Source organism: Neophocaena asiaeorientalis, unplaced genomic scaffold (genome assembly GCF_003031525.2).
Source record: "Neophocaena asiaeorientalis asiaeorientalis breed wild unplaced genomic scaffold, Neophocaena_asiaeorientalis_V1.1 scaffold849, whole genome shotgun sequence".
NCBI classification, from domain to species: domain Eukaryota; kingdom Metazoa; phylum Chordata; class Mammalia; order Artiodactyla; family Phocoenidae; genus Neophocaena; species Neophocaena asiaeorientalis.
The window spans coordinates 328,660-353,632 of NW_020172777.1; the positions used below are offsets into that span (position 1 = coordinate 328,660).

Sequence of the window (24,973 nt, forward strand, 5' to 3'; positions counted from 1 at the left end):
TTTAAAGTGCTTTGCATTGAAAATATAAAGACTTTTTGCCTGAGTATCCAAAATCTAGTATCTGGCTATATGAATTTAGTAAGCCATTTTATACAACTAAAAATAAGTTTGAAAAAGTAAAAGAAGAAAGATATTCTCAGAGATGAAATTTACTACTAGAGAATTTGGGGAAATCATACCTCATCAGTGTTATAGATAATCTGGAGTCCTGAGGAAATCATTTCCACAAGGTAAAGGAGATAGAGTGACACTGCATTTATCTGAAAACAAACATTATAATAGGTTAAAGGAAACAACAAAAATACTATGTTATGAAATTAAATGTAAAAGCTAAGATTACAAGTCTTTTGCTCTAGTAATGGCATATAAAAACTATTCCCTTTCCTATGAAAAATAAAGGAGCTATGGATTTAGTTCATAATAATAAAATCTCAGCTTTGTATGTAAAACTCTAAAATCCTCAAATTCATTGTGATGGTTATTAACAGCTGATTAGGGACTATTTTTACAACATTTGCTTTCTAAGATTTATTTTTAAACTCTAGATCTAAGTACTTCTACTTTGAAACAGTTTTGCCCCACAGGCTATATAATGTCAATCCAACTCAAATGTATGTAAATGAAAAAACTGTTTGGCAATTAAGACATTAGGACTATGCCAGTACACCATAAACAATAGGCAGTGCATCTTGTATTCAGAGAATACAGAACTTATGTAAGCAACTGCTGGAACACAGTAATCAATAATTTAAAATCTATTTATGAACAAATGAGTTTTTTCTCTTAGTTTATTAGTTTATTAAAGATAAACATTATATGATCTAAACAAAACAAAGAAAAAGACAATAATGCCCACTTTAACCAAAAATAAAGATTCTCAGAATTCTGAATAGGATGTGTAAATTTTCTAGAGAAAACAAGCAGTGAAAGATAAATATTACAACATGGACAAACCTTGAAAACATTACGCTAAATGAAAGAAATCAGTCACATAAGACCATATGTTGTATGATTCCATTTATATGAAATGTACAAAATAGGCTTATTCACAGAGACAGAAAGTAGACTGGTAATTGCCTAGGGCTGGGGTCTTTGAAGGAGATGGAGAGTGACTGCTAATAGGTACAGGATTTCTTTATGGGGTGATGAAGATGTTCTGAAACTGACTGTGATGTTGGCTGCACAACTTTGTGAATATGTTAAAAACCACTGAGTTATATAATTTACATAGGCGAACTGTATATTATGTGAACTATATCTCAATAAAGCTGTTATGTAATAAACAAACAAATAAATGGGAAGCAGTGAAAATTTTTCATTTAGCCAAGAAACTGCTAACTTGAGTTAAAAACAAAGAGAAGGCAAGATGTAATTTTCTCCCCATATAATTCTAACCCAAAAGATTATTACCCAATAACAGCCTTGGTACCTTGTGCCTTCCTTGACTCTCCTCCAGTCCTTTTTGAATAACTGACAGAAAGTTGGGGCAGAAAATTATTTGTGCCCTAGATGCCTTGGACAAAGCAGCCCTGTGCTGCCAGGGCCTACCAGTGGGGGTAGCTCTCTCAGGAACCAGGACTATTGTGAGCATCTCCTGATTTCCCAGCACTCAAAGTCCAGTGTGTGTCGGGGGTCTTGTCAAGGTCCAAGTGGGCCACATAAAAAGACAGAGTATTCCAGTTTTTAGGTATTTTAGGTCAACATCAACTCTTGAGGGACTTTTCTCAGATCACAGTAGGGAAGAGTTTCATCCCATTGCCAAGGTCACCCAAATATTTTCTTAGAGCACTGACACTGGTCTGTCAGAAATGACCTCAAAGAAATTTCATTACTATTGACAGCCACTTACAAAAACACCTCAAAGAGTTCACTGCTCTGAATTTCAGGAGGCTTCTGTGAGAAAATAACAGTAAGTGGTAAATTGTATAGGGACTACCAAATAACAGGTTGACCAGCATTTATTTGAAAGCTACCGTGTGCCAGGCACTGAGCTTAAATTCTGAGCTACAAAAATAAGTGAGCCACTATCTTCTGAAAACCCTATGTCAATAGTAAACATATTTGTCAAAGCAAAAGGTACAGAAAACCTAATTAGGTGATAATTACAAGGAGAAGGTTGAGCAGCTACATATTCATGTAACACTAAAACTCCAAGGAACAGGTTACAAATAAGCGTAAGAGTTTCTGCTGCCTAGAAATGGGGACACAACTTTCTGTGTTTGGAGGAGTCATACTAAAGTAAGACATTTCAGATCTCTAGAGAGAGAGGAACTATACAAAGGAGATACTCTTATTTTAGTAAGGAATATATGAATAATAAGTATTCTATCCTAAAGACTACAGAACCAAATGATGAACAGGAAGAAAATCCATTAAAGATAAACAGCATATATAATATTTGTATCCTAGAAACAAGGCAATAGGATGTCCTGCTAAAAGGAGTACACAGATATGAGAGAAAAAGTGAAATCAAAACAGTCTTATGCTATATTCTTAGCATATAACATTTATATACAAAATTTAATATAGTATGTAAGATAAAATTTATAGACTCCAGAAATGCCTTTGGAATTACATTTTAGTGGTATGTTTTTAACGTTATTGAAGGTTAATATATTAAAAATGAACTGTCATGTAACAAAAACTTCTGATTTGCTGTTATATTACTGCTAATTGTCTTTTATTCCCTAGTTCCTAAATATTGAAATTCCTCTAAATTTGGTAATAAGAACAAGCTTTTGTCACTGAAAGAGCTGTAGGATTCCTTCTTCTAGATAGTAATAATATTATAACCTATCCACCTGCCCTTTTTGCTTTTGGACCAAGAACTCAGTCAAATTTAATGTTCAATCACAATAACTAATTCAGTCCTGGTGGGATTTCTTCATTTCATGGTTGATTTTCTACTACTGTTTTGAACAATTTATGAAATCTACTTTTTAAAAATTGTAAATAGCCTCAAATCTTCTATGATGTAGAGTATAAATGGAGAAGAAAATTTGTAATCTTCTCTTTTTACCTGAAGATGACCATATTCCTCATAGGAGAGAATCTCATCTCCTGTATGTACGTTGAAAACAGAGTGAAGGCATGTTGTCGGGCGTGGATCCTGCTTAAACTGCTGGACCTAGAATCAAATATAAAATTTGAATAATGCTACTAATTCACATTTTTATCCAAGATCAGAGATTATAAATTATTTTTCAAGACATTTTTTAATGGGGAAAGCAACAGCTTATAGACAGAGGATAGAAAAAAGCAGAAATGTTATTACTTTTTCTAAAGAAACAAAACACAGACAACTCATAACTAGTAATTTAACAGTTAACACGATTGTTAAATACTTAATTGATATTTCACAAACATAGCAACTCAAGTGTAATAGGGAGCTTGTTAATATAGTAGCATTGGCTTTTGTAATGTTTTGCATCTTATTTTAGAGTCAAATAACGGTTTACTCTGTGGGACAGGATTTCAGGGATTGTATCCCACTGTACTGCTATTTGGAAATGCTTACATGACACTCAATGAAAGAGTGCTTCAGGCGACATTCTAATTCAGTAAGTGTTCAAAACTTCAAATGCTTTTTCTTCCTCCAAGGATCACAAATTGTAACCCATGCTCTTGTCAACGTGTTTTCATTTCTTTTGCCACACATACTTTCATTTCTAAGGCACCAATTCCAAGCGAATATAGGCCATACCTTTACTTATTAATTAAATGAAAAATTTAACCATTTTAGAATACTAAGTAATTACTAAATGACAAAAAGACAAACTCCAAGAACAAACAGATATTAATTCAATTCAGCAAACATTTACTGACCAGTTATATGCCAAGTATGCCAAGTACTAGTTCCTGGAAGTATGAGATGAACAGGAACAGAGAATGAATAGAAATAACCCATAGCTCTATGTAAGGCAATGACTTTCTTCTCTATTTGATGGTATCTGGGTGTTCATGATCTTGTCTTGTTTCACTTGGCTAAGGAACCACATAGAACCATATTCTCTTCTCTACCTTCAAATTTCTTCTCCATCCTTAAAGTCTTATCTCAAAAAAACCCCACAAAACCTTCTTTTATAAAGTCCCTTCTGAACCCCAACTAAAATTCCTTCCTTTGGACTCCTACATCAAGGTGCTTATCACTCAATTGTTTCTCCAGTCTTTTATTTTCATTAGTTGTCTGTATCTCCCACTATCTTACAAGCTTATAGAAGTCACACTATCCAATATGGTAGCCACTAGCTACATGTGACTAATTAAATTAAATTACAATTATATAAAATTTAGAAATTCAGTCCTTCAGTTACACTGGCCCCATATCAAGTATTCAACAGCCACATATGACTAGTGACTTCTGTAACTGTTCAACACAGTAATAGAGAACATTTAGATCATCACAGAAAATTTATTTGACAGTACTGTGCTAGAGAGCTAACACACCTTTGCACCCCCAAGAGCCCTGCACAAACAAATAAGCTCTCCCTATGGTTGAAATCAACAAAATGAAAGTCAGGACCTATCAAAAGATAATCAGAAATGAGAGAGAGAGGGTAAAGGTAGGGATGTACACCCTCTATCTATGTAGTGACCAAGCTATCCAGTGTTAACTCAGAGAAGGTGAGAAGGCTACCCCTTCTCAGTATCTGAAACTGCTGGCAATAGTCTTAGACCAGCGGTCCCCAACCAGGGACCGGTTTCATGGAAGACAATTTTTCCACTGATCCACTGGTGGGGGTGTGGGGGGTTGATGGTTCAGGTGGTAATGAGACTGATGGGGAGCGGCAGATGAAGCTTCAATCGCTCGCCCGCTGCTCACCTCCTACTGTACCGCCCAGTTCCTAACAGGCTGCAGACCGGTACCCATCCAAGGGCCAGGGGCTGGGAACTCCTGTCTTAGACTACACAAATAGAAATCAATGTGGTCACTACTTGCACAGTACCATGACTATTATCTCAAAGTGTTGAACATTATTCTGGGCTCATAGACAAAAATGTGGTTAAATTAAAACAAAATACATTTTGCCCATTTGATAAGGATCTAGATGGATAAGGTTTTCTTAGTTTAATAAAGTGATTGCTGCAGTTGACAAGGCAGTGTTTGTCATTTGTCTTCAAGACACACAAGTACCCAGCATGAGAATTTATATTCATTCAATCACTGTGTCAGGGGAAAAGCAATTACTAAATGATTAAAGATGCTCAAGTGGGGAATTATATAATTATGCTTTGAGTCTTAAAGCTGTTAAAGACAAATAATTTAAAATTTCAGAAAAAATAAAAGACCCAAACTCTATAAGCTTTGACAATTAATGGGGCATACTGTATGTAAAATATAGACAAAAAGTACTCTTGAAAGCAGTCAAAATCAAGAGGACATCAATTAGTATTATATGATATCTGGCATTTGGCAAGTAAAAATAAAGAATAATTAAAGTAAAATTTTCTAGATTAAAAAAATCTAGAATAATGTTTTTTCTTCTTGTATTTTATTTAGACTTTTCCTGAAAACTTTAATCATTGTGAATAAGTAGTTTATTATTCAGGAAAAGGTACTGAGTATGCTGTCATCCATTCTTAATTTATAGACTTAAAATATGCACTTAGGTGGGAAAAATCATCTCATAAGGGAATCCTGGAAAAATAAACTTTATAAAAGTTTAATGATTTCTCATGAATTAGAAACTACTTGGTAGCATTTTAAATAAATTTTTGAAGGAGATAGAGACAGCAACTTTCATAGCCTATTGTAAAGCAAATCCCTGCCCGTTGAACTACTAACTGCAGACTAAATCAATTTTGAAATCTGAATGCTTCTCCTTAAGCAGTGTTAATAAAAATAGGTATATGAACATTTAAAGGTAAAAAACGTCCTAATGTTAATAAGTAGAAATTACAAGCAGCAAGCCAATAATAGAAAGACTGCTCTACATTCTTCAAATCAAGGAAAACTCTATTCACTCAAATTCATAATAAGTTAAAATATCTCCTTTAGGTAGTATTATTAGAAAATATGTCAGTAAGCATGCTTTACAATGAGAAGCAACAAAAGTGGAGAGCCTTAGACTTTCGAAGTCATGATTTTACTTCAGAAGATGAGCCTTAAGGTTAAAGAGCACTTGAACACTACAAATATGTTTTACTTTAGTTTTAAGTGAAGGCCAAAAGATATAATTTCATACTTAAAAATATGGTAACTGGGGGTGGGGGTGGTGGGATGAATTGGGAGCTTGAGATTGACATATATACACTAATATGTATAAAATAGACAACTAGTAAGAATCTGCTGCATAAAAAAAATAAAATTCAAAAACAAATAAAATGCAATTAAAAAATAAAAATATGGTAACAGTCTCTACTGCTATGGAGTCATTAAGGAAATGGTGAGCACCAATAAGAGGTGAAGGTATGGTGGGACGCACTGAGCTGGGTGCATGGTTCATTCCAACTGAGTCGTATGTGGATTACAGTAATATCCTCCATGCCTACTCTAAAGGTTATGGGACTCAAGAAAGATTATAACAATGAAAATGTTTTAAAATTTGTAAAACCCTACATTTTGTAGTATGCAGAAATGCCTAATCCTAATGTGACCTACACCTTCTTACAACTCACACTTATTTTAATGGTCTACCATCATACCTACATAAGGCAAAAAATGATAATCCTTTGTAATTTAAGGAATTCAAGACAGCTTAACTCACATTCAAGTGTATTCAAAAGAAAACATAATTGTGAATACTGGTTAGGAAAGTTGAATAATGTTTAGAAAAGGACATTAACAATTGGTTAAACAAGTCACAAAGAAAAAAATTTATATTACATCATTTTCTTCCTTTTGATAAACAACTATAATTTAAGTCTGTCAGCCTGGTTAGCAAACATACGAAATTCATGGCTCTCACAATGTTTCCTCGAGAGAAAAGCTGAATTCATAGACATAAAGCATTCATGAAATGATAAATGTGAAATAAACAGTAAACTTCTCACATAAGAAAAAATAACTTAAATCACACTTACTTCAATCTATATGACATACAAGTTTAATTCAAATATGTCAATATGACATAATACTTTATTTCAAACATTGAAAAACCTTTATAATAATGATTTGCAAAGTTAAATCTCAGTAGACAGATTACAGGTTTTTCATATATCTCTTATTATCAGCTGTGAATAAATTTACTTTCTCTGCAAACTAACATTGTTTGGTTGCCATTTTCTGGTGACAGAATATAAGTTTTTGTTTTTTTTTCATTTTGACTTCAGATACAGGGCTTAAAAAAATGTGCTATCACAAAAACAATATAGTATTCATATGATAGAGATATACAAAACATTAAGTGATCAAAATTGCCTGCATTATTTACTGAAGTGCATCTTTGCTAATGAATCATCAAACCTGAGAGTGGTCTTGGGAAACCATGACGCACTGATGTAAATATTCAATATATGGATGCTTACTATATTAGGACCTGGAAACACAGAGGTGTATGTAAGTAGGGGGAATATCACATTATATTTGTATAGAGCTTTACAGTTTAAAAAGTTTTATTATGCATATTATTTCTTTAATTTCCAAAATAACCCTGTAAAGTTTGCTGTTTTCTAAGCCTATAAATCCTGCCCTCTTTACGTGTAAATGAATGAAGTTATTATAGTCTTAAACTAAAGTTCACTTAAGCCAGAGTACTCACATGTCCAAAAGGAATTTTGATAAGTATTTTCTTAAGTAATACAATATTGGTTAGAATTATGGATATCGTGAGGTTCCTGAGAAACTGAGTATTTATCAAGCAAACACCAGATGCAAAATACAAACAAATTCAAGCCCAGATAACAGTTCTCAATCAATCTCGCTTAAGGTATTTCTTCAATTTCAGTATTTCAAAACCCTGGGCTGGGAAGGCAGAGCTGTTTTAACCTATCTAGACTGCCCTAGGACGTGGCTTTACCTTCTGAAAGTACATTCTTCTTCAGAAGATGCTATTGCTATATTGGTTAAATTAATGCCTCAGAATGATGTGAGAATTTCAGCCCACACTATAGTGTTTTTACCTTATCGGCCTGACGCATATAGCAGTAGAGAATTCCTCTCATGCATTTTATAGCCGAGTGCTCCAGCTCATGGGTCCTTCCCTTGTCATCATCAATGCGCCTGGGTGAGAGAGATAACTCATGAGACAAATTGAAAATGCATTTGAAAAGGAAGCAGAGCTTTTGATAATTAAGTATTTAACTATCTAGCTAGCTAATCCTATGTTCTGGCGACATCTACTAATTCTGTAACAGTGAAACTGCAATTTCCCAGCAGATGTAGAAATGCTGGGAGAAAAAAAAAGTCCCATGATGAAACTTGCACAAATTTCTCCTTCTTTTAAGGAAGTAAGCCAATTGCTTTAAAAATAGTATATAATATTTTCAACACTGACTTGGCTGAAACTTTAAAGGATATTTCTATATTGGAAAAATCCACCAAAAGATTTTTTTAATTCATTGTTACAAAGTAGAGGCAATTTTAAATATCAATCCCTTTAGGTTATGCAACGGCCACTTGGATTCAATGAAGTGTAGATTAAGGTAGACACATGTCTTCTTTGTTCTGCCATGTGTTTAATAATGCCAGCCGGGCACTTCAGTCAGGAATGCCTTCAGCTAAAACATGCATCCAGTATGATACATGACGCATTTGGGCATAAAGTTTTATATCCTTAGGTCTTAGTTTAAAATCAATTGACCACAGTTTACATCTCTTGCTTTTAAAAAGAAAAAGAAACAGCTAACACCTAACTAGTAAACTAGGTTGAGATGTCCTTCTGTCTTTAAGTTCCCTCTGTCTTTAAGTTCCTTTATTATTGATCAGTGGCCTTCAAAAAAGAGGAATGAGAGTTACCCACCAATGAAAAAAATAGAAGTAGTTTATTCATTGTTTTACTAAATCTTAACTAAAATATCTGGCCATCATCCTCACCTGATAAAAAACATCACCTGTCTCCTTTACCTCCTCTTTCAATTACAGATCTCACATACCAGTAATGGAAAGAAGGATGATCATTTTAACATGGTACAGTGAATGTCAGTAAAGAGTAAGTTATTTGTCATTAGAACATCATTCCTCCTTTCATATGCAGGCGATAAAGTAAAACTAGTATGATTCTGCTCTGTAATCTATTTTCACCCTGATGTCAGAGCCAAGTGTTAATAGAAGCAAATTATGGCACGGATAACAGTGGATGGGGCACTGATAAATGAAGGAAACAGCACATCTGGAGTATAATGAGCTCAAAGAAATGTTCTGTATATAATTCCCACCTCACCATAAAACAAAGAAATAATTCAGGGGAAAAAAAAAGTCAAGTTTTTCTAAAATTGCCTTTAAAATAATTATCTGCCCCTAATTTCCACATTCATTAAACCACGACTAAAATATTCCAGAATAATTTAGCCACAATAAGGAATCCTATTTCAATGAAGCTTTCGAGCTTCTCCTTTGTTCTGCAAATAATAGTGGTAACCAGAAGAATATTTCTCTTCTGACTTAGAAAATAAAAGAACAGTTGCGTTTGAGTAAAAACATTTAGGCAATTAGTATATATCTACTGCCTTTCCTAAGAGTTAAAATGAACCTAGTGATCCAAAATAATTCCTCTATTTTCTACAAGGAACTGGCAATATTCTACTCTTTAGCCAGCTCTGTGGATGCACATTCAAGTTTTAATATGATCTCAATAATACTTTTAATTTTAAAAAATAGATAAATAACTTTATATTTAACTTTAGTCAATATATTGATCACAAGCTATGTGGAGATGTTGATCAGGTATTTCTACAATATGAAGTCTTGAGTTTATAACTGAACCAGAATTCCATACTTATAAATATATAACTAGTGAAGAAACTAAACACTTGAATCCTATCATTGGTGCATTATTTCCACACAGCCAAACTTCAAGGAAAAAAAAATAAGAATACTGTTTGGTCATGTGACTTGACTGTTTACTAGCACTAAGCTAGGGCCACCTGTTATATTCAGTTCCTAAAATAGCAATAAATCTGACAAGGGAGGGAACTGGCTAACTTCTTGCATGAAGGCATCCTCTCTCTCCCTTAGACAGAACTGCAAGGTATCTTGTCTGCCTTGAGTTTTTGTATTTCTAATATATGCACATTTAAACAGTCTGAAAGTACTTCTTCAAGTCAATACTCTTTTCAAAAAAATTACTTACTCTTCTCAAATATAAAAAGTAAACTAAATTCCATATTTAAACCCTAATTTAAAGTCATGTTTTTTTCTAGAAGTTATATTAGAAAGAACAAAAAAATGCGAAAACCCTACATGATACTTTTTAGTATGGCATAAAGTATAGGTTCAAATTTCTTTTAACAGATTTTGTATAATTGACTAGGTTCAGGAACAGTTTTAACCTAAACCATGTAAATCAATATAATTATTTATAAAATAAAATAATTATAATGGTTATAATTATATAAAATTTTATCTATATTAATTATAATTATATTCACATATAATTATAATGTAATATAATGTAATGTAATATAATTATACATAGTGTAATATAGATATAGTATAATATAATTTTAAACAATGGCATATTCAGGACTACAACTTTATATGTAAATGACATTTTAAAAAGTCAAACATTTTAGTTAGTATTTCTTCCCTCCTCTAAAATAAAACAAAATTACAAAGTGAAACTGTAATATTACATTTAAGGAAAACTATTTCAAAGTGTATTTTTGCAAATAAGTTACTTCATTATCTCTTGACTTTATCCAATTATTTAATTAAATAACATCAAATTATACTCCTAATGTATATGAAATATAAATGTGCATAAAATAATCCTTTTAAGTCCTCAGTACACATGCACACACACAAATTTAAAAAGAAGTGAGGTTTCAAGAGATTTTTGACAAGACTAATTGAAAACTAATACAATTAGAAAGCTCAAATTACTTCCATTTTCAAAAATTAATAACTTTATATTATGCATTCATTACCAATAAGAGATTGATATAAATTCATGAAGAGAAAATACTGATAGCTTAATTTTTGAGGAATTCCACCTAATATAATCTATATGATTTCATTAGCATTTAAAAGTAGAACTGGAAACAAAATTCTACTAATTTTACAACATGGAGATTCTCTAAACAAACTATCACAACATAATATTGTGAAAGTAAAAAGGGCTTCATAGTAATTTTGTGGTAAGTACCCTTGCATTTATCCAAATAGAACACATTTTGCTTGCTAGTAAAACAAAAAATCTGCTACTTTAACTGTGTAAGAAGATAAATTATCCAGGGAGTTAGTACATAGACAGTGTCCCCAGCAAAGAAAAGATTTAACATTCTCTATCAGATGTTTGAAGCCTCCTGGGAAAAGGCCGGTACTCTTGTTTTTTTTTAAGCAATTTTCCCCCAACATTTTATTTACAAAAATTTCAAATCTATAGAAAAGCTAAAAGAATGCTACAATTACTCTTCACCTGGATTCACCAGTTGCTAAAATTAGCTTGCATTCTCTAATTTATTTTCTGCAGTATTTGAATATCATTACCCACACATATTTCAGAAGTATCTCCTAAAAACAAGGACATTCTCCTACATAACCATAATATCATTATCATACCCAATGAATTGATACTATAATGTCTAATATATAGTGTATATCAAATAGAATCCAACTATCCCCCAAATATACTTTACCCTTTTTTTAATGCGTGATTCAATCAAGGTTCACGCATTGCATGTAGTTCTCATAATCTAGCCATCTTCACACCTATTTTCTAATCTTCTATGATTATTACATTTTTTAAGAGCTCAGGCAAGCTGTCTTACAAGTAGTCACAATCTGGCTTTGTCTGATTGTTTATTTACAGATAGAGCCATTTACACATTTTGGTAAGAAGTCAATATGGGTAATGTGCCACATCAGGAGGCACCTAATGTCAGTATGTCCCATTACTGGCTTGACTACTTGATTAAGGTGCTACTGGTCCTAAGACTAGTAGTTGCTAGACATTCAATGAAACTACATTGTGCTTACATAGAATATGGTAAAAAACGCTGGTAGTGACAGCAAACAAGTGCTGAAGGTGACTGCCTTTATATTATCTCACTATTTGATTTTCTTTACAAGTGCAACACATCAATGATTTAAGACAGAGGAATCATGTTCATGTGAAAGATACAGTTTTCAAATCAGAAGTACATGCATGTATCACCTTCAGAAAATTAATATTCAGAAACCTCATTTTTGTAACGGTTAAAGTGTATCACTATTGACTATGTGTCAGGACCCACAACAGATGCTTTCCATATATAATAAAATAAATGAAGTAAGGAGAACTTTTGTATTGTGAAAAGATTTATTTTTCTTTATGAAATAATTATTTGACTGACAACCAGATTATTAAGTGATACCCCAAAGAAGTATAGTAAGAAAAACACTAAACTGGGAGAGGGAAGGAGAAGAGTGCAGGCCCTGGCTCTGTCATTAACTAGTTGTGCAATTTTGAACAAATCTGTTAACTACTCTAGGCCCTAGTTTTATCATCTGTAAAATTCAATCATCATCAATTTCCTCTGTGATTGAAACCAATCAACTCAACGAGAATGGGCAATCCATTCTGTCAAAGACTAATCATGATTTACAAACCTAGAGATGAGAAATTTTGGTCACAAACTCATAAAATGTTAGAACTTGTCTCATGTAAATCCTTAGGAAAACTGAAAGGTTTAGAGTCTTAAAAGGAGATGTGAGCAGTTGCAGGTAACACAGTGACTCAGCAGCAGAGCCAGCTGCCCAATTTGTCTTGGGGCTACAAAACCCTATTACCTAGACTTGGAGTTACTAGTGAAAGACACACCAGCTTACCTGTATGCAAGAGCCAAAGCCCAGGCCCCAGCAGCGCAGTATAGACTGTCATGGATCTTGGCCTTCTGATCATCACCACATGTTTTTGTGGGAAAGAGACCTGTGGTTGGACTTTGATACAGCAGCAATGTTGACTTGACTGAAATTGAAAACAAGAAAAAGAACGAATTGTAAAGCCATCCATTTCCCTTGAGCTGAAGGTCTTAAACTTCTTTGGTTTCCTCATCCTACAATTTTGTTGTTTCTAAACTTAGCTGTAGTATAAAACTTTTGAAGATGTAGAAACAACTCCAGGTAAGTAACTGCAGCCTAAGTAGGGATCCACCCTGCATGAAGGGGTCTTTCCACTTTAGAGGAAAGAACTCAGCTAACTGGCATTTAAAAAGCCTTTAGCACATCCTTCTTTATGTTAGTAAGTGTTATAAGGCAACATCAGATACAGAAAAAAAAAAGATTAACCAAAAAACTAAGTATATTTTCAAAAATAAGTTCAATAGGGAAAAATAAAGCAAATATACAACAAAGAGTTGTATACATTTGCTAAATCCAAAGCTAACTCAACCCTAAACAGGCCAGAATCCTGTTTTTCACTGATGACTAATTCGTACCTGAAGAGCAATGTATTCATTTTACATATTATATTAGTGATATGTTTAACATTTTAAAACTGAATCCCATCTTTATATAACATGAAAACAGCAAGCAAATAATTATTTTGTGAACATTCAACTTAAGTCAAAGAAGTCTGAAATCAGCGTTTTCCAGTTGTCCGTCAGTATGCACAGGAATGGTTCCAGGACCCACCATGCATGCGAAAATCCTCAGACACTCAAGTCCCTTATCTAAAATGGCTAATACAGTAGGCCCTCCTTATCTGCAGGTTCTGCATCTGCAGATACAGAAAGCAAACTCTACTACCTTATATAAAACAGTCCTAAAATAGAAAAATAAACACACTAAAATTACATTTCCTAAAAGCTATTTTATTCCTGTCTAACTATAAATGGATGAGTAATGTTTTTCACCCAAATAAATTAAGTTACTCTAATCTAGATTGGCATATGTTAACTACTTTAGGACAGTTTTTCAAAGGTCTAAAGTACTCTGGTCCATCACAGAGATTAAAGACTTAAATTTCTTTTTCTTTTTTCAGACTAAACTGACATTATCATTTCTTTCAGAATACCAGGGTATTTATTATTTTTCGCAGAGTAAAAAACTGGTCCTCATAGTCCAAAGTAAAAATCTGACATTCCTTTTAAAAGGCAGTTTAACCTCTTTAGCTAGTTATGGCTACAAAGATCATAAGTAGGCAACATAAGAATATATACCAGAATCTTGACCAAAATAAGTTGAAATAAGGTTTTACGTGATGCTGACACAAAAAAATCCTTCTCCTTAGTGATATAAATGAATCAAATTTTATATTTGATGTACTAGGCCACATAAATGGCACAAGAAGCAAACTGACAAAAAAAATTAATAGGCATTTCCAACTTACGGTCTGATGAACAAAGAGGAGCCCCCTAAATACATACATATCTCAAAGTTGCTTGCTCACATTAAGTAACAAAATTTGTCAGGTTGATCCTGAAAAAAACAAAACAGCAACCAAAAAAACAGGGACCTGATATCAGTAACAGTAACCTGAGATTACCTTTTGAATCTCAATGAATTAGAAATGGATATAAAAGGTTCAGGACTACATAGGAACCATGTATAGGTAAATAAGCAAGGAATACTTCTACAAAAACTTTGTGTAAGAATTATTCAAGAGACTGCCTCTAGTTCTCAAATCTGGTAATATTTAGGAAGGCTAAAAGGACACTGGTGACAGTTTCAAAATGATTCAGGGGACAGATATGACTTGTCAGATTCCTTCTATAGTCCCCATATCATATGCAATTGGAATATGTAGCTGTCTAAGCACTGAAACTACCCCAACATCCAAATGAGAGAACATCATCCATATAATATATATAATATAACTAAGGCATAGCTACCTAAGGACATGTTTTCCTCAGGTTTTGCTTACCAATTCTGTAATAGTGATCCAATTTATCCCACAGAGTTTCATTATCAGGTCTCGGAAGATTAATGCTTTTAAGAGGTTCATAAACTGAGCCTGAAAGAAAAATGAAAACCAATCAAATTCAATCATTTTCATCCAGATAAACAAAGAAACTTCTAAACAAATGAAGAAGCTCTACTTAGCAACCTAATTTTCATTTTTATAGTGAACTATCACATTTCACTACTTGTCAAATTTGGGGTGGGAAAAGGAAAAAGAAGAAAGCACTTGTATTTCTAAATGTTATGAGCTATCCCCCTCCTCACCCCCAGCAGTCAAGCCAACTAACTCGTGTATACTGGTTCTAACATCTCAAATATCACTAATATTCCTGTGGTAGTCCAGTAGCTCAATAATTTCAGTTCCTTCTGAGAAATATCAATATATCTACTTACATGCCCTGAAATCCAAACCGTATTCCTTATCCTCATGCATTATCAGGCAGTTTTCTGTCAAACAATCATACCCCCGAAACCTCAAGGAAAAAGATACTGTACATGTTCCAAAGTCATCCACTTCATGAATATTCAGATAGTTTTCATACTGAAAGCCTGAAGCCTCCACTTTCTCCTAGGTAGATAATATTTGCCTTATTATCTAGACTATAAGCAGAAACCATTTCTACTTTTCAGCCATGGAAACTACAGCAAGGTGTTAGGAGAATACACTGCTCAAAAGCTACAAAATTCACGTTAATCATGATAATCTGCCACAAAATGGATACAGAAAATTGTTCACTTGACTAGTGCACTTTCTCAACTCCTGACTGAAAGGAAGACATCTGACCCTTCAGCCATCAGAATAAGTACTGACTCTCATTCTTGTTAAAAGCACTCAGAAATTATAAACATCTCAAAGTCACAATTAATCCACCCTGGGACTCAGGTAAGCCACGTCATATAGTCTAGCAACATAGCGCAAGAGTGAACCTATAACTTACCAGGGTGGGGGGTCGTGTTGGAAGGCATTATTAAGAATCAGTTTTTTGTTTTTGTTTTTGTTTTTTTTTCTGTACGTGGGCCTCTCACTGTTGTGGCCTCTCCTGTTGCGGAGCACAGGCTCCGGACGCACAGGTCCAGCGGCCATGGCTCACGGGCCCAGCCGCTCCACGGCATGTGGGATCCTCCCGGACCGGGGCACGAACCTGTGTCCCCTGCATCGGCAGGCGGACTCTCAACCACTGCGCCACCAGGGAAGCCCAAGAATCAGTTTTTAAAGAAAATTAAAGCATTTATGTTCGTAAAATTGCAATGGCCAGTATGCTAGTTTAAAGCCAAGTTATTTGAAGTCTCTTAATGTTTAGGGGAAGTAAGGTAAAGTTCTACACATTCAGGCAATAGTCCCATTACCTTCTGTTAGAAAGAGAGAGATGACTTACGGATGAAAACAGGGAATATGAATTGACTTGCTCTGAGTGAAGAGATTTTTCTAAAAAAGTCTTCACAATGACACCAACGAGAATGGCCCCCATAGTGAAGTATGGAGAGGACTACCAACACAGAGAGGAAAGCATCAGGACTGCAAAGGAGGCAAGGGTCCACACATGCCTTCTGCTCTCTGCATTTAATTAGCTCTGGGTAGGTTTAAGTATATTGGCAGTATATGGGCAGCCTGGCAGCTGGGAAGGAATGCTTGCATGTTAGGTGATAAGCTCTGGGGGGTCTACACACTCTCGGTGAAATTCAGCCATAATTAATAAAATCAGGTACAAATCATCACGTTTTAAATTGTGCATATGGATATACAAAGACTAAAGGGGACATGTTTGCTGGGGTGGAATGATTTGTTTTTACTTATAGTTTATTTAGATTTGTTTTTATTTTGTGGTGAAATGATTTGTTTTTATTTAGAGCGCTATTCGTAGAGCTAAGATTTTGCTTTATATGAGAAAAATAAAATCACCAAATGTTGCATATCCATTTTCATTACAATTAGATAAATAATACATGTGCATATGGATAAAGATTGAAATAGAATATGCAAAACTGAAATCTACTTGCATTATAATAGGTAAATTTATTTTGAAAGGTTATTTTAATGACACTGTATCAGGGTTCTTAGAGTGAAAAAAATACTTCCTTTAAAAGTACTATTACATTTAAGGTGCTCCTTACCTCCCCCAAAAGACTAAAATGATTCTGTCTTCTAATGTTTTTCAATAAAATCACCCATGGAGTTTCTTAGAAGCAACAATAAATAAATGGGAAACCAGACTTTTCAAGAAAATAAATACCCATTCAGCAAGAGCTAAAAGATGTTCAAAACAAAGCAGAAAAGTGTAAAAGTAAAATCAGCTAATTCACTGAGAATCTATGTTTTCTCATACCTTCCTATATCTTCAAAGAAAGCCCAAGGTAAATTAAGAACAGCTTGGCTAGATAAATGTCAACACTTCAGTGATCACCACTATATTGCTTCTAAAGTAACTGCATAAAATTAAATTACTTAGAAAGGAAAAGCAATAATGGAAACATTTTAAACAAGAATTAAACATCTGAAAAGCATCAATACCAATACAAACGTGGAGGAGAAAGAAATCAACAATGGAGTACAAGTTCCCAAAGACAAAGATGCAAAATAACAGAAAACTCTAATAATGTTTAGAGTTCAAAATGAAATGAATTTTTAAAATATAAATTTCTCCTTTCCATGTTTTTCTCATTTGAATTCTGCCTATATCTAAACACCACAAAGTAAAAAAAAACATCAGTTATCAAGTTTGTAAAATGAGTTTAAACATGTCAACCTGGTTTTTTACCTGACAATTCACTTTGTATTAGAAAAATACAGTCTACATCTTCATTTCAGAACACATTACGTCAAACAGATAACAGTGACAAAAAAGATGAAGCAGAAGTTGTTACTTGAAGAGAAATATTACAGCTTTATCATGAAGGAAGAAAGTGCTATTTACTAACAAAGACTAAAGAATGAGCTGCTCTGTGAGACATAAACAGTATTATAGAAAGAGATAAACTTAACAAAGGTATAAGCTTTCTGAATTTGCACTATAAACCCAGAAGGTTTCTGAGTGTTATGGAGAGGCTCTTAAGAAATCACAAAACAGCACTGATAGTTAAATAGTAACTGTTAAAAGCATGAAACAGATGACCCATGAGGAAATTCAAGGCGGAAAACTGATCAGCAAACCAAAACATCAGAAGTGTATTATTTGGGCATCTTACTTTACATGATTCAAAGCTCTTTAATACATACAAAAATATTATTAATCAAGACTTTGATGATCCCTAAAGTAGCTTTATCATTTTTCCATGCATGGTGGTGGACTAAGATAAATATCATTATTTATTCATTCAGTTAATATATACAGTGAATGCATGAGACTCTGGACCATACATCTAGCAGGCTACCAAGGCCTACAGATTAGGAAGAAAGGTAAGGTTTTGAATAAGATTATATTATATATATATATATATATATATATATATATATGAATAACAAGGTAGAGTGGTGAGTTCCTTAAAAGACAAAGGACAGGAGAATTTAATCCCCCTGTGGGGCTCAGAGAACAGGGAACTCCTGCATTGCAATCTCTAAACTTACTAGCAATTTCAAATAATGAATTGCCATCTAAATATGAAGGTAACAACTGAACTCCAGGAAGATGTTAAGTCATAAATATATATACATATATGCACACATACTTAATATAGTTATTTTTTTTAATTTATTTTTAATTTATTTTATTTTTGGCTGCATTTGGTCTTTGTTGATGTGCCCAGGCTTTCTCTAGTTGTGGCGAGCAGGGACTCCTCTTTGTTGCAGCGCGCACTTCTCATTGTGGTGGCTTCTTTTGTTGCAAAGCACAGGCTCTAGGCACGTGGGCTTCAGTAGTTGTGGCAAACGGGCTCAGTAGTTGTGGCTCGTGTGCTCTATAGAGCGCAGGCTCAGTAGTTGTGGCACAGGGGCTTCGTTGTTCCGTGGCATGTGGGACCTTCCCAGACCAGAGCTTGAACCCGTGTCCCCTGCATTGGCAGGCAGATTCTTAACCTCTGCGTCATCAGGGAAGTTCCTAATACAGTTCTAAAACTTATACACATGTCTCATGAAACAAGATACTATATACTAAGATTTTTTTTGAAGTGATACACATGAAGGTTTAGGTGAAGAAATTATATCACTAAAGGGTAAATTTTATTGACACACTGACCCTAGTATGCCCTTTCACACGATAATTTTATTATAAATTTAAATCCGTAGAAAGGACCATAGGATTTTGATTCTCTCCCTCAATTAAAATAATTTCTTTCCAGATTAAAAAAAAAAAGATAACATTCTATCACCCTAAAAAAGGTATCATTAACATTTTGGTACGTTTTGGTACATTTGGTACATTAACATTTTGGTGCATTCTTTTCAGGCATTTTTTACTGTGTATATATTTTTTAATGCGTACACTTTTTAATGTGTATATTTTTTTAGTGTGTATATATCACAAAAACACATAAAATTCACCACATATAGGATCATAACATACATATTGTTTTTCTCATGGACATAAGTCCTTTTTTTCCTTACCTCATCCTCTTGCCCTCTTCTGTACTCATAACCACACATTTTCCATGTTTATATAATCAAACATATAGGCAAGAATGAGAGAAGAGTCTGCCCTTGCTCGTTTTATAAAAATGGGATCATGACAGACCTGTGCTTGCATTTAGCTCCTCTCATTTAACAACACACAGGGAAATCACTAAAAGTGATGGCTCTTTCTTTTGCTATACTACAACTTATTCCACTAGCTCCCCATCAGTAGGTATATAATTTGCTCCCTATTTTTACCATCACAAACAATACTGCAAAACACAGATATACACAGATATAACCAGGAGTGTGCTAGAACCAGTTAGAACTGGCTGGAGAGAGTCAACTGTGAAATTGTCAGGAATTTTGGGACTGGTTGTGAAACACAGCCATAACTGCAAATTAAATTACAACTAATTATTAAAAACAATGGTAATAAATAATCAAGCCTCATCACTTCCTAATTATTTTACTACATTCTACTATTATATATACTTTTGAGTTTATACCTATATATCTGTACATTGGAAATACTATGTAATAGCATGTTACAATACATATCTTCCCAACTCTGCATTCAGTAATGTCACGAAAAGAAGTAGTATTGAATTATTACTATTATTTTTTTTTGCGGTACGCGGGCCTCTCACTGTTGTGGCCTCTCCCGTTGTGGAGCACAGGCTCCGGATGCGCAGGCTCAGTGGCCATGGCTCACGGGCCCAGCCGCTCCGCGGCATGTGGGATCTTCCCAGACAGGGGCACAAACCCGTGTCCCCTGCATCGGCAGGCGGACTCTCAACCACTGTGCCACCAAGGAAGCCCCCAGAGGGGCCACATTCTTGAGCACTTAACATCTGAATGTGTAGATCTTTACCTTACTTCCCCTAAACATAAAGAGATTTCAAATAACTTGGCTTTAGACTAGCATACTGGCCATAGCAATTTTACGAACATAAATGCCACATAAAAAGGTTTTTGACAGGGGCTTGGTCTGGAAAGATCCCACATGCCGCGGAGCAACTAAGCCTGTGTGCCACAACTCCTGAGCCTGCACTCTAGAGCCCACAAGCCACAACTACTGAGCCCACATGCCACAACTACTGAAGCCTGTGCAGTCTGGGGCCCACAACAAGAGAAGTCATCGCAATGAGAAGCCCACGCACCACAATGAAGAGTGGCCCCTGCTCACCGCAACTAGAGAAAGTCCACACGCAGCAAAAAAGACCCAAAGCAGCCACAAATAAATATATAAATTTATTTAAAAATAATAAATAAAATGGTTTTTGATAACCCCAAGGTTATACATATAGTTACTGCAATTTTCTTCTAAGCTTTTTATAATGTTAAAAAAATAAAGTTTCCCACTTAGCTATTTTATCCATTGGGAATTTGTTTTTTAAACTGTTTTTAAAGTAAGTAGTAAATTCCATTCATTTTAAAAAGATCAAATTGGTCAAATTTTTTTTTTAGGTTACAAAATATTCAATAGAAAGATCCATTTGTCCTAAATTATAAAGAGACCATCTCAAACTATGGGATTCAAATAGACAATTTCCTCTTGAAATAATACAACCTAATTTTCAAAAGCTATATAAAAACTCTAGTATCTAATAATGTAGCATTCGATCTACTTATATACAAGATTTCAAACCCATCATGGACATATGATACTTACAAACAGCTTAAACAATAATCAGCTTCATGTGCAGCTACATTAATGTCTCTAAATATCGCAATTGCCTGGAGCAACATATATTGATTTTTTTTTTTAAGTACTGTACGTAGCACTCAATGATGCATATTGACACAAAGTTAAAACATAAAGTATGCTGCACCCTTTCATTTTTCTATAGGTCTTGGGTTCTAGCAGAGAAATACACAGAAAATGTGAAAGTAGAATCTTAGCCCAAGGAAAGAATCAACCAGTATCTTCTGTCTGCGTTTTATTCATGAGTCTCTAACTTTGGGAATGGAGCAGGGTGAGATTCACCATTTCTAAAGACTGCAACTTTAGAATCTTCTGCCTGAGCTAATAGTAAACAGCTAATTTTATAGACATAGGACATTAAGAACTGTGATTTTTCAGTCAGGAAAATCTCTGAAAGCGTTAGTCTCTTAAGCCTAAGTTTTTGAAAACTGTTAAGTGCAGAGGCTAATAAACTAATAAGAAAGTATGTACAAAGAAGCAGTTGAATAACCAAAATCCCTGAGCTAACATATTCTCCAACAAAATGATCAGGAACTAAGAAGAATCTGAAGCCCTTGCATTGTAGAGGGTCAAAAAGCCCCACAGTTTCATGAGGTTTGGATAATCCTTATACTTGCATATAGAGAAGGTGAGGAGGGCAGGAAGGGTACAGACCAGGAAGGCATGGAAAAGCAAAGAGATAGCCTTGTATATGAACATACAAAATATATGTAAACCACATCTGCGGTTTATCAGTTAATTATTAAAACATTAATTTCTGAGGTGTTAAGATATCAAGGTTTCCCAGAGTATAATAATTATATGTTTATCATCTATATTATGATACAACGTATTTGCAAGCAACTTTGAAATTTAAATTAAATCATTAACTTGGGATGATAAGTTCTTCATCTTAAAATTCCCTTTTACTTCTCCACTGATAAAAACTAGAAGGATACTACTATAGAAGGGACAAATTATTCTAATACATTCTCACCTTTGTATCCCTAATGCTTGTACTAGGAGGTTCACAATCCAAATGTTTATTTAACTGAACTGTGTGACCCACATGATTAGGGGGAGGCCTTCTTCAATTCCACAGGCAGAGTTAATTGTTCCATATTCTGCATTCTTACAGCACTCTGTAAATACCTTAAGTACTGTTCTTGCTTATGACAATACATTTTATTTTCACTAGTTGATTAATGTGCTATACTACACTGGAAGCCGATCTACAACAGGGACCATATCTAGTACATAGTAAATAGCAGTGAAAGTTTGGTAAGAAAAGGGAAAACATGGAGAGAAGCTGACAAAAATAGTTTTCCTAAAAAGTTTGTTTTCAGGAAACTTCTGATGACCAGTTTACAATATTCTCACAGGCTATGCTATCTCCTGCTGCTCCCATCCAACTTGATTTAATCATCTAGTCCCACCTCTTCAGACTTTCATGATTAGACAAGTTGAAAAACTTACCTTACTAACTTTAGAATGGATACCCAATAACTTTTATAGTTAAAAGGTTCAAATATACTATACATGACTCAGCACTTTGAGCATCTTCAAGATCACCAACATCTCCTTCCAAAACAAAAAAACAAAACTTAAACCATGATTTTCTTTACTGTATAAATTCTTAAAATGAGAAAGGGAAATTTTGCATGCATACTACTTTGCATTGTACCAGATACTTTAAATACATTGTCCCATTTCATCTTCCTGACAAAGGAAGGAGGTTGGCATTAAATTGAAGCACAAAGAAGTTATTAAGTGGCAGTCTAAATTTGACCACGGGGTTCTCTAAAGACAAACTATATGTGTGCTCTTTGTCCTATACCACGAAACCTCATAAAAATGCTTGGCTAAGAAGAGTTAAGAGCCCTTAATCCCTGTTTTCATTTTCTGCTTCAAACAACAGATTGCTCCAAAATTATATGTACACATATATATACATATATGTATACTTTTCCTTACTTAACTCCAATTTATTATCACAGTTCATCTGAACCCTCAGATTCTTAAGTCTATGTTTCTCCATGGCAAGTTGGGTAAGAAACATATTTTAAATGTAAAATATGAAGTGGCAAATATAAAATAGCACAACTTCTTAAAAATGAAGTAAAATTTGCCTCTTCAACTAATCCAAATAAGATGTGAAAAGGCCATTCAACTGTTCCCATTTTATTTTTAATAAAAAGGTATTAAGTTCTTCCAGTGACCTTTAAGGAAGGAGCATGGCCAATAAAATCTATTTAAAGATATTAAATCTGGTTTATGTTTCATGAGTTGACCTTATAAATACCAATCACTCAATTAGCTATTTCAGTTTCCTTTCTTATTTATAGTCTAGTAGAGTCCCTTCCCATAATATAGCATGAATGTATGTTTCTGTGAGGTCAGAGCTGTATTCTAATAATTCTAGTGTTTCTAAAAAGTTTCTGGAACTCCCTTTATGAAAAAAAATGCATTCAGAAATGACACAGTTATTTAAATTTCTCAATAGTAGTTGTTATATTCACTGTTATAACCCCAGTACCAATAGTGCCAGGAAAACAGTGAGCACTCAATAAATATCTATTCAACAAATGGAATTAATATCCTCTGATATCTAAAATTTGCCAACAATTACTCGGAATCAGCTGCAATGAATAAGGTGATTCATCAGAGCAGATAAAGTTAGGTAAGACTCACTGATCAATACCCTAAGCTGTGACCATGTAGTAATTCAACTTGTTCTATTCTTCTATTTTAATCTGTTCTGTTCTCTTCTTCTATTGCTCATAAAGGAGGATCTGAATGAAATCATAAAAGGATACGATTTAAAAATGATTTGATCACTAGAATAAATGTATATAGCTTACAAGTGAGTTACTTTATAAAGGATAATACTAATCTGGACACATAAGATTTCTGAAGAGAAACCCAGAGTCATTATTTCATACTTATATTACAAGTAAAAATTTTCAATTCCAAACTTCTAAGACTTAAATGATAGCATCTTAGTTAAATATTAATTGAATTACATGGAGGGGGAAAAGAACTTCACTATACACCATTCCCAATCTTCACAAGAAATACTTAATTTTATTATGTCTTGTTATTACAGTGATTAAAAGCATGCGACATGAGGCATTTTGCTGTGTCGTATGTTATTCAACACAAGTCCTACAGAAATAATACTTTCAAGCTATTCAGCATTTAGAAAGATGGAAACAAACCATTTTCCTTTATCATTTACACTTTGATAAATCCTGGTCTGTATTTCTTGTCTTGGCAGAGCTCAGTAATGCATTTAATATGAATGTTAATACTACTAATTATAAATTGCCCTGATAACACTTTATAGGGCAAGCTTGAACAGAGGAAGTCTTGAATGTTAATCGATAAAAATCACAATTAACTAAGAATTAGCAAAGTAAGCTAACACTAAGAATAAAAATATTCTCAACCAGAAAAAAAGTGGAAATACTTCTGACAGTATAGAGTTTGTAGACGATGAATGCTAGCTAATTTTCTTCTCATCAAAATGCACTGAACTCTACATCACTGGCTAAGTAAAACAGGGCAGAGACGTTTTTGCCATTTTCTACACTATACCATCAGACTTTGGTGATTTGCTCCAAAGCTGTCCTGCCTTCTGTAAACTGCCTTCTGTGAAGACCTACATACAATAAAATCATAACTGACAAAACTTTCTTGTATGGAATCCAATCACATTTTTTAGAAGCCATCTTTTACTCTAGTGAATAATGTTAATCCCAAG

The 24,973-nt window shown here is 34.0% G+C and overlaps 1 protein-coding gene across 3 annotated transcripts in view; it reads right to left on the reverse strand.

The window, feature by feature from the left end:
• PHKB (phosphorylase kinase regulatory subunit beta) overlaps positions 1 to 24,973 on the reverse strand; it is a 204,219-nt gene that overhangs the window by 143,237 nt on the left and 36,009 nt on the right. For all 3 annotated transcript variants that reach the window (XM_024740959.1, XM_024740957.1, XM_024740958.1), the window contains 5 exons: positions 14,943 to 15,032; positions 12,908 to 13,046; positions 8,062 to 8,161; positions 3,020 to 3,127; positions 180 to 260 (listed from right to left, as the gene is read on the reverse strand). In XM_024740959.1, the coding sequence (XP_024596727.1) occupies positions 180 to 260; positions 3,020 to 3,127; positions 8,062 to 8,161; positions 12,908 to 13,046; positions 14,943 to 15,032 (518 nt within the window). The remainder of the gene's footprint in view (positions 1 to 179; positions 261 to 3,019; positions 3,128 to 8,061; positions 8,162 to 12,907; positions 13,047 to 14,942; positions 15,033 to 24,973) is intronic.